The 11,525-nt window shown below is 40.2% G+C and overlaps 1 protein-coding gene across 1 annotated transcript in view; it reads left to right on the forward strand.

Moving 5' to 3' along the window:
- The window catches only part of FAM155A (family with sequence similarity 155 member A), a 574,270-nt gene extending 568,304 nt beyond the window's left edge, over nt 1–5,966 (forward strand). The window contains exon 3 of the mRNA XM_029210375.1: nt 4,378–5,966. Within this exon, the coding sequence (XP_029066208.1) occupies nt 4,378–4,667 (290 nt within the window). The 3' untranslated portion in view covers nt 4,668–5,966. The remainder of the gene's footprint in view (nt 1–4,377) is intronic.
- Nucleotides 5,967–11,525: the final 5,559 nt, after the last annotated feature.

Here is an 11,525-nt window from a genome sequence, read left to right on the forward strand (position 1 = left end):
ATTCATGAGGTTGGTACTATAAGATAGAATAATTGCTACTACTATTATTTTCAATGTCAAATAGGTAATGATTCATTAGAGATTGCAGATAGAACATTTTGTAGCAAACCATAGAAGAACAACATTTCATTAACTGAAAAAATTACTCTTTTCCTTTCCTAATCCCAAATCTCTTATATATTTGTGCAATGAGATTGTCTGAGAACTTTTTTCATTTGGTAATATGTCCTTACAGTTTCTTTGAAGGATGAGGAAGTGTTGGCTGCTATAGGTAGGCTCTCCCAGGAAGCATCTGTATCCAGACGGTTTACTAGAGAGAACTCAGAACTGTACCCGTGAGGGAGTTAGGGAACAAGGATTCAGCAGAGGGAAAAAAAGTCCGATGGCTGGCTTGGCCCTTCGCAGATGCCCTGTGTCTTCAGTTTCTGGGGAGACACTGAGGCAGAATCCAGCCACAGGCAGCATTCCTGGCTGGAGGAGTGAGTCAGAGATCAGGACAAAGCAGACCGATGTAGAGAAAAGTGCAGTAAAGTTTCCTAGGCAGACCCAAGAGAAGAGAAATCGTTATTAGGCATAAATCCAAAAGGACAGAAGAATGGATAAGGAGACAACAACCAAACCCTCTTAGAAACTAGAAAGAAAATTGGTGCATGTGAAAGGATTTGCTGACACCTAGAAAAGTGAATGCTAAAGCAGCAGAGAAGAAGCAAAGAGTCAACCAGATTTCCATCCAAGACTCCCTCCAGACACAGGAATTGACAGCATGAAATGCTTTGGAGGAGGTGACGACATAAGGGAGAGCAGGTGGAAGTCTGTCTATGAAGCAGTCAGATCTCCATAACCCATGCCTCCCTCTCCAGAGAAAAGTGCTGGCATATTTCTTTGTGGGAGGGGAACTGTTTTTTGGAGATGGTTGGAGAAAGTTGTTGGACCGGGTGACAGACGTGAGGAGGGCTTCCCACGTAAAAAGTAAGAGACAAACAAAGAAGAAAAAAGCGATCTGGAGAAAACAGAATGCATGCAGGGAGGAAATAAAACACAACAAATAAAAGTGCTGTAAAAATCTCAGAGTGATAAAAGAATATACTGCAACTGTGAAATGAGAACAGTCACTTCAAAAAAGAAATTCGGAGTATATAAAAGAGCTCTTGGAAATTAAAATGTGATTTTTTAAAAAAAAAAAAGAAAAATTCAGTAAAATTATCTCATGGTAAAGCTCACCAAATCCTCCAGAAAGCAGAGCAAGGGATGAAGTGATGAACAAGGAAGATGATAAGAATATTAAAGGACAGGTCCCAGAGGTTCAACAACTAAATATGGGAGTATCGCTCAAATAAAGCTGAAGGATAAGAATTCCTAAGCCAGAATTCCATACTCAGCCAAACAATCAATTAAACGTGAGGTAAACATTTTTAGGCATACAGCTTCTCAGAAATTTACTCCCAAGAGTTTGTCCTTATGAAAATACTAGATACCCAGTCCACTAAAATGAGTAAAGGGGTGTAAGGAACAGGAGCTAGGAAATCCACGGGAAAGAGGCAGCCAGCGTCCCCAAGAGGAAGGTTCATTGGAGTTTTCAGGCTGGAATCTATGCATTAGGCATAAAAGCCACCAGTTCAGATGGTAAAAGACTACAGGAGACAGTTCTTCAGGAAAACACAACTGATAGGAAAGAGCTGGCAAAGTACTGGGTGCTGAACTAGTAACTATGTAGAAAACTCTAAGAATTAGTAAGTATTAGTTCTAGGAAAAACAAAGTGGAATCGGAATGGAAAATGAAAGTTTACTGCACGTCTGAGTTGAGAATTGTTTTTACAGCATTCCAATAAAGGAACACCAAGTATTAAACGTACTACCATAGAGGAAGGGGGTCACCTATGGGCTGGAGAAGGTGCAGAATGAATGTTTTATCCTCACATGTCCTGAGGCAGGGTTGGGAGGGGGGAGGAATCTACTAGTGATAGTGATAAAAAAATCACGAAAAGTATAAAACAGGTCATTTCCAGAAATGGAGCCAATACAGAAACAAATTTAAAAGTGCAGTATTTGCTTCTGAGAAGGAAGAATTTGGGATGGAGGAGGTGGAGGAATTTTTTCTTATAAAATATCTTGTAGCATGATTTGATTACTAATATGCATGTGTAACTCTGAATAAAGATTCTTATTAAAAAGATGGACAATGTAAAAAGAAAGAGTATTACTTTTTTTAGTCCAAAAGAAGAGTACATTGATTGACCTGACAAATTGCCTTATTTTTTCTGAGATGACTTTAGGTCTAAATCAGTCGCCTCGCTTCTGAGCAACTTTGGAAGAGCTTCTTATCTGGACGACATTGTTAAAGATATTCCGACTGTTACCATTCTAAAATGTTGACCTAAATGACCTTTAGATTTCTATTGTTATAATCTTAACTATAAACTCTCTTCTTTGTAGAATATAATTTTGAAAGACGTATACTTCAATAAATGATTAGTCTACCCGTGAGGTATCTTATTTGAAAAAAGAATAAAATACATAAAATAAAAATGTCGGAGCTGCAGACCTCATTAATTCAGTTTTTTTTCCATATTCTACCTAGGCGAAGGTGAAGTTTACCTTTGAATGCCTAAGAAGAAATGAATATTGTAAGCATCATTATAAGGATATCTTGGTCATTTTTTTAAAGAAACTGAAGATTGCAGAGTGTATATTATTTAATAGTCTCTTTATTGAATAAATATATATTGAGCTTATTCATGTAACAAATCTCGTTAAGTACCTATTTTATTCAGGCATTCTGCAACATATTGGGAACACGAGGCTGATACTATATAGTTCTTGCTCTTATGGTGACACATAAGTAAGGAAATTGACATGAAAATGAGCAATTGTGATTAAAAGAAAAAATAATAATTGCTCTATTGAAGAGTTACACAAAATGCACTAGGAGCCCAGGACTATGAATACAGGCTTCACAAAGGGAATTCTATGTGAGCTGAACCTGAAGGAGAAATGAGAGTTAGTTCTATGAATTGATGGAGAAAATTCCAGAAAGAAAGCTTGAGCCGTGGTCCATATGTGGGTGGAAGTGTCTCGTGTTCTGAGATCAGCCAAGAGTTGAGGATGTCTGGAGCACTGAGCAGTGAGTCTGGAGAGAGAGGAAAGGAGACTAGATTTCATGAGTAAGGTCGAGTCAATGAGGTGCTATTAATAGTGATTATAATTCACAGTAGTCAAATTTTTCAAGTTAGTTCTCTGTGCCAGGCACTGAGCCAAGCACTTTACATACGACATCGTATTTAATCCTAACAATTACTCTATCGTCATTTTCAAGTTTTTCAAGCTTGAGAGTAACAGAATAAAATTTGTGTAGAAAATTCATGCTAAATCTCATGAAAAAATGTTTCAGTCAAGTTAAAAAAAAAAAAAAGGATACAAAATGGCTTAAGCGACCACGTAAAAATTTTATAATCTAGCAAGAAACGAGATTGGAAGGTTTAAATAGCCAGTTGTTTTATTCTTTTTCATCACTTCGAAAGTCTCCACTTATCAATTTAAAAATAAGAACAATGTGTGTTTTTAGAGGAAGAAGGGAAAAGAGAAGGGAGAAAGAGGAGAGATTCTGTAGTGAGGGAAGGGAAAAAAGGAAGAGAGAATAAGAGAGAGCGAGAGAGTGAGCTAGACCCACAATCACTAAAAAGCGATGCTGGAGGATGGGAAAGGGAGAAGGATGAGGCAGAGACTCCTCCCCCAGTGGTCCAGGCAAAAGACAATACAGGCTTCAACGTAGGCAGTCATCAATGGAAGAATAAGAGAAGTATTTACAAATGGAAATGGTCATGCTTTGGGTGTGTAGATGTTAAACCCATTCAGCCATAAAGGGAGATGTGAGCCTTGGTGAGGTTCCTGAGAGGAAGTGATTAGTAACATGGTTCCTGTAGCTCTGGTATTATGATTGGTTGGTGGTTTCATAAATAAAATATGCTAAATATGCTAACTCATAACTAGTGGGTGTCACTTTACGCATTGCATTAATTAATCACATTCCTGTTAAAGAGCAAATGGTGGTTGAATGTTCCTGGTCACCAAGTTGATCCAGAACCTTAGGTTCTGGTTCTGACCTAGTGAAACCTTTCATCCTGTAGTCCTCACAACCCAGAACTTTCATGGATGACCACCAAGAGTACAGTAAGAGCAGTGAGGAACCTAAAAGTGCTGGCTTGAGAGCACGGTTGACCATTGACCCAGACTGTACGGACTTGACTCTCCTTTACAAAATGTTCCATTGCCGTAAGATGTTGTGGATCAGATGTTAAAGTACACGCTGCCGTCGGCTCTGAGCGCCTTCCTACCCATCCTCCTCTCGCCTGTTAACCTTGCCCTTTCTTCACCCCCCAGGGCTCTACGAAACCTTTCTAACCAATGATGAACCAGAATGCTGTGACGTCAGGAGAGAGGCAAAATCCAACACCCCCTCCAAGGGGACGGTGGACAGAGGCGGCTCCTGTCCCAGGACGTCGCTGCCAGCTTCAGCAGCGCCCAGGCTGGGCCCCGGCAGACTCAGACTGTGTGTCCTCATGCTGATGCTCCTTCACACAGTTCTCACGGCCTCGGTGGCGCAGAACGCCACGGCGCTGGGCGTCGGGGGCGTCCACGCACTTGACGAGCGCTCGGCCAGCAAGGAGTAGGGATGCTGGACCCTGGAGCGTGCCTGCCGCCCTGGCCACCGGTGTCACGGCCTGGGTGCTCCGACCGCACATCACTTTGTGCAGGGCCTGGAGGGCAAAACTGGAAAAGAGGGGCCTGAATCCAAACAAGGACACACACACACACAGCTTTTTATGGACTAAAAGGCTGGAAAGTGACTTCAGTTTCTCACACCATTTTATACACTGTGTTTTAATGTTTGGAGGTTTTCTTTGCTTTCCTTTTGATTTGGGTTTATCTGTTTGTTTTGTTTTTGCACTTGTTAATACAGGATTTATTTGGGGGGATGGTTTCTCAGAGGTAAACTAAGTCCTTTCACTGTCGCTCTCTCTATATATATTTCTAGTCATTGTGTGTGCTCCTCAGATAGTTCTGTCTCATGTCCTGTCAGTTTCTATTAGCGGAATGACGGCTATGACCTCGCGGTATAGCAAACAACAACAACACACACACAAAAAAAAAATCATAAAAAAATAAAAAAGACAAAAAAAAGAAAACAACAAAAAAATAAAAATAAAAAAACTCCCTGACTCTCCCTCCTGCCTCTGGAACCCACACCCCTCCCAGCCTGCCCGCCCCGGGCCTTCCCCGCCCACAGCAGACGACATCCGCTTGCTTCTGTCCTTGTCGCAGCTGCCGTGAGTGGGCGTAGTGCACGCTCCGCTGGGCCCCTGAGCCACTGCTGCACAAACCTGCAACGGAGCAGAACCAGGGGGGCCCTTTCTAGCTGAACAAACAAGTGCTCTCCATAACAGGTGGGGTCAGACAGTTAGCACATCTTTACGTTGAAAATAAAACAAAAGCAAAGCAAACTACCGTGAACTCAGTTGGTCCAGCTCCCCCTTCCAAGGGCCCAGGCCTTCCTCACTGGTGGGGTGGCTGGAAGCAGCCGCCCAGAATGGGGGTGTGAGGAGGTAGGGAGTCCTGCCCTGAAGCCGCAGGTGGCTGGGCTTTCGCTGGGATTTCAGTTCTGTTGCAGGACTACACGAGCACCTTTTGGCCATTGTTACAGGAATAGGATTCTGAGGACCCAAATCTGGACTTCTTTTTCCTCCTTTACCATTGTGGAGGGTTAGCAGACGTGCTCAGACACCTGCAGCATACAGAATCTCGACCATTTCACCCCAATATTTCTCCCACATACAGTTTTTAATTACTCCAGGTATAAAGTGTATGCAATTCTGCATTATCAAAAAGAACTTTTCAAACACTAGGTTAGCCATTTTCATTCAAGTACAGAAACGTTACCACTCTCACATGCTCTAGATAGTTGAAGACAAGAGGAGAAATCGGATCGCTCTGTTTGTATTTTTTCTTTTTGTGGGAACATTTTACCTGCTGAGTGTCTATGAATTTGCTTTCTAAAAAAAAAAAAAAAAAAAAAAAAAAAAGGCTTTTATGAGTTTACAGTAGAATCAGTGGAAGGAAGAGTTAATAAGGGCTGTTTTTAAAACAAACAAACAAAACAAATAATTTTAAAAGAACCACTTCACATTCTTTACTATTCTCTAACTACACTCGGGAACTGCATTTCAGGGATGATTGCTGTATAGCTGGCAGATGAAGGAAAACCATGGAAAAGGTCCTCTTAGCGAACAAAATTTAGTTCTTAACTTTCTAGCTATGAAATTCCCCCAGGCATTTGTTTTTGTTGAAACAAAACTTCAATCTCTGCATCATACCTAACTCGGCGACACGCGTTACAGTTATGCATATTTTGTTTTGAATAAAAAAATAAAAAAACTGTTTTGTTCCAGTCTGTTAAGAATATTCAAAATAATAAAGGTATTGCTTAGTAAAATTGCTAGAATTGTTTAGCAGTACATGCACAAATATTTTACTAGATTCTTTGTTTTAGTAGTGTTTTGTTGAGACTGAAAATCCTAAAATGGTCTGCGCAAATACAAAAAAAAAAAAAAAAACACCAAAAATGCAAAATTCTCCAGTTTTTGTTCCTTTTTTGAAATTTGTTTTTTATTCAAATGCAAACACACATTCACACGTGCACACACACAGGCACAGCATTTGTAATTTGTGGAAATAATGGTACTATTTCTGGGGACAGTGGGTGGACAGTGGCTCTGGCGCCCATTAACCGCATTGAATTTTGCGAGACTTATAGAAGTGAGTTTTGGTAAAGCCTAATGAGTGGGGGATTCCAGATTTCAGTGGAGTTGGGGGTGGGATGAGAAGGGTTAGGGAGCAATGACTGGAGGGGGGTGGGTGATGACTTATGGGGAAGAACGTATCAGATGAGCTCTTTTTCCACTGACCTCTTAATGACTTTAAGGTATATGACCACAACAAAGTTTGTCGTGACCTTCATCTACCTCTGCCCGACAAACACCATCCCACTCTCTGTTTCTCCAGTGTTCCAGTGTTCCTGTTCATGCCAGAGGCATTTCCATTCTTTCCGGAAAACAACACAACAGAAGATCCAAGTTGCACCCACTCTTCCTGGGATGACAAGAAGTTACTATTTCTAGACACAGGGCAAAGTGATGACAGATAGCATCCCGTAACAATGGGGTTTCATTTTCTATTAATATTTTTTTGCAACTGATTGAAGATTCTTTTCCAGAATAAGGGGACTGGATGGTTCCACCTGCCCATGTTTTAGCCTTAGTTTGGGGAGAATGGCGGCCAAAAGAGGTAAACCCAAACCACCACTACTTTACATGGGAGGTAAGCCCTCCAAAAGACAAGTTCAAGAACTGGGAAAAACCATGCAGTATTGTAAATACGAAATTCTCACTTAGGTGTGGAAGAGATGGTGGGGTGGGAAGGGGAATGGCAAGTCAGCCAGAGTTGGAATCAACTGTAATTCTGGTCAGAGTTTTTTCTTGCCACATTTACTCTGACGTGAGAAGGGTCTCCGTGCCTAGTATTTATGATTGTAAATGTGTAACCATTTGCCTATGACATTTCCACTGACACAGTGAACTAAAGCAGCTATTCCTGCGATTGGCTAAAGAATCCAAATAGGCAAAGCCTCCTTCACAAAGTCTAGAAACAACCACTGATGATTTGTGGTGCAACCAGTTGGTGATCCACATCTCACTGCATCAGTGGATCATTTGCAGTGGTTTTCCTACTTGAGAACAGGCTTGATGTTCTGCACAGAAAATATTCCCACCTTGCACCTTTGTAATCATCGTCTTGTTCTATTTTCCTCGTGGTGGATATCCACTGCATACTAGCTAATGAATTATGATATTAAAACAATTATTTCTGAAAACAAGTTGAAAATCAAGAAAATAATATTCTTCACAAATGTATGAAACAGACTTCTCCATATTTATTGTTGTCTTTTTTTTTCTGCAATAGAGATATCCCAGTTTGAAGAATATGTTGATACTGCAAAACCAAATGTCAACTAACATAAGTGGAGTTATATATTACTCCTTATTGCATTGATGTTTGGTGGTACATTATATGGACTTCTCCTTCATTAAAAAGATAGTATTGTTCCCCTCACCCACAAATAGTAAGCAAAAGTTGTTCTTTTAAGTGACACCATGATAAAAAAAAAAAGCAATTTAATTCCTTACCGATGAGTTGGTACTGTTAATTACTAGGACCTGTAGTCATTAAAATAAAAGAAGGTAGGAACACAGCAAGGAAAAAAGCAGACAAGAAGGAAGGAAGGAAGGGAGGGAGGGAGGGAGGGAGGGAGGAGGGAAGGAAAACAAAAATGGATTTTTGCATGAATGAATAAAACCCTCATTTTTACCAGGAAAAAAATAAATAAATGAAAGATGTAGTTGGGTGTCAGATCCATATGCCAAATATCTGAGTTGGCCGATAACATTTGGTATCTGGACAACATTAAAATATTGATCAGTCTCAGGCATTGTTTTAGTTCTTTCTTAGTAACAGCCAAATTTACAGTGTTATTGCAACTGGAAGCATACAATCTGCAAAGAAATGAAAACTGCATCTTATTTTCACTATAACTGCAGACGGGTATTTGACTATATATGCATCCATGTGTGTATATAGGGAGAAAGGGTTATATATCTCTGGCATATCTGTATAGTGAGATAGATATATAGAGAGAGAGAGAACAAGAGGGTGCCTCTGGTTCCTTAAGCAAAAACACTGCAGTAAATTTAAATTTATTCTGTATGAATATATGTCTATGCTGAGTTGATATCTCTTTTGTCTTAAATGAGTACTACAATTTCCATGCAATGAAATCACAGTGAAAAAAACTGGGAAGGCTGAGAAGTTATTGATTAAGTCTAAGTAAATTAAGTCTACTTACGCACTCCGTATTTCCAACTATAACAGCTTCAAACACTTTCACCCTTAAAACTTTAGTTGGAAGTCAGACTCTGGACCTTGATCTGTGGATATAGGCTGTTGACCTACAGATATAGAAACAGTGACTGTCTCTCCTTAAACCCCCAGCTCACTGCAACACTGGCTGCTGCAAGATTCCAGTTGTCTGAGTGCTGGCTAGCGAGGAGGCCACTGGCTTTGAAAAGCAAATTTCAACTTATGTCCGTTTCCCATTGGCCATTTCACTGCCGGGAAAATCAAAGCAAAAGTTAAAATTCTATATGGACATTAGATAAACTCTGAATTGGGGAGTTCCCTGGTGGTCTAGTTGTTAGGATTTGGAGGTTTCACTGCCGTGGCCCGGGTCCAATCCAGCAAGCATGTGGCTGGCCGGGGCGGGGGCAGAGGGGACGACTTGATTGTTCTTTTACTTTTTCTCTTTACCTTTTCTTCCTTTTCCCCCATGTGACTATAATTTCCATATCATAATAAGTACCTTAATGTTTGCACTGAAACAATATTTCCATTTTTTAAATTTTTGTTGATGGTGTGTGATATATTAAAAATAGGGACAACTATATAAACTCATATGTTATTTTAAAATTCTTATTCTAAATTCACTCAAGTACAATTGTTGAGTAAATAAAAATATAGCGCCAAAGTAGTAATACCACCCAATTCTGAGAGACTAAGAATGATGTGAAAAACGCAGGTATGTGTTCAGTCTGTATGTGTTCCTAGGTCTGAAGTGGGTCTCTTGTAGACAGCATATATATGGGTTTTGTTTTTGTATCATTCAGCCAGTCTATGTCTTTTGGTGGGAGCATTTCATCCATTTACTTTTAAGGTAGTTATCGATATGTATGTTCCTATTACCATTTTCTTAGTTGTTTTGCATTTGTTATTGTAGGTCTTTTCCTTCTCTTGTGTTTCCTGCCTAGAGAAATTCCTTTAGCATTTGTTGTAAAGCTGGTTTGGTGGTGCTGAATTCTCTTAGCTGTTGCTTGTCTGTAAAGGTTTTAATTTCTCTGTCAAATTTGAATGAGATCCTTGCTGGGTAGAGTAACCTTGGTTGTAGGTTTTTCCCTTTCATCACTTTAAATGTGTCTTGCCGCTCCTTTCTGGCTTGCAGAGTTTCTGCTGAAAGATCAGCTGTTAACCTTATGGGGATTCCCTTGTGTGTTATTTGTTGTTTTTCCCTTGCTGCTTTTAATATTTTTTCTTCATATTTAATTTTTGATAGTTTGATTAATATATGTCTTGGCATGGTTCTCCTTGGATTTATCCTGTATGGGACTCTCTGCACTTCCTGGACTTGATTGACTCTTTCTTTTCCCATGTTAGGGAAGTTTCCAACTCTAATCTCTTCAAGTTTTTTTCAGTCCCTTTCTTTCTCTCTTCTTCTTCTGGGGCCCCTATAATTCGAATGTTGGTGTGTTTAATGTTGTCCCAGAGGTCTCTGAGACTGTCCTCAGTTCTTTTCATTCTTTTTTCTTCATTCTGCTCTGCAGTAGTTATTTCCACTATTTTATCTTCCAGGTCCCTTATCCGTTCTTCTGCCTCAGTTATTTTGGTATTGATTCTTTCTAGAGAATTTTTAATTTCATTTATTGTGTTGTTCATCATTGTTTGTTTGCTCTTTAGTTCTTCTAGGTCCTTGTTAAACATTTCTTGTATTTTCTTCATCCTATTTCCAAGATTTTGGATATCTTTACTATCATTACTCTGCATTCTTTTTCAAGTAGACTGCCTATTTCCTCTTCATTTGTTTGGTCTTGTGGGTTTTTACTTTGTTCCTTCATCTGCTGTGTGTTTCTCTGTCTTCTCGTTTTGCTTAACTTACCTTGTTTGGGGTCTTCTTTTCACAGGCTGCAGGTTCATAGTTCCTGTTGTTTTTGGTGTCTGTCCCCAGTGGCTAAGGTTGGTTCAGTGGGTTTTGTAGGCTTCCTGGTGGAGGGACCTGGTGCCTGTGTTCTGGTGGATGAGGCTGGATCTTGTCTTTCTGGTGGGCAGGTCCACGTCTGGTGGTGTGTTTTGGGGTGTCTGTGAACTTAGTATGATTTTAGGCAGCCTTTCTGCTAATGGGTGAGGTTGTGTTCCCTCCTTGCTAGTTGTTTGGCATAAGATGTCCAGCACTGTGGCTTGCTGGTTATTGAGTGGAGCTGGGTCTTAGTGCTGAGACAGAGATCTCTGGGAGAACTTTCGCCATTTGATACTACGTGGAGCTGGGAGGTCTCTTGTGGACAAATGTCCTGAACTCGGCTCTCCCACCTCAGAGGCCCAGGCCTGACACCCGGCTGGAGCACCAAGACCCTGTCAGCCACACAGCAAACATGTTGCGTGTGGTGCCAAGTCTCTGGTCCCTCAATAAAATTTCTGGGTGATAAAAATGTCTCTTATGGTAGTCAAATGTAGCATTAAATACATTTCTTTTCTTCTTTTATGTTTTTTAAAATTTTTTATTGAATATAGCTGATTTACAATGTTGTGTTAGTTTCAGGTGTACAGCAAAGTGAATCAGTTATGCATACAGATATATCCACTCTTTTTTTTTT

This window comes from Monodon monoceros, unplaced genomic scaffold (assembly GCF_005190385.1).
Source record: "Monodon monoceros isolate NGI ecotype Baffin Bay Population unplaced genomic scaffold, NGI_Narwhal_1 Super_Scaffold_8, whole genome shotgun sequence".
Classification (NCBI taxonomy): Eukaryota; Metazoa; Chordata; class Mammalia; order Artiodactyla; family Monodontidae; genus Monodon; species Monodon monoceros.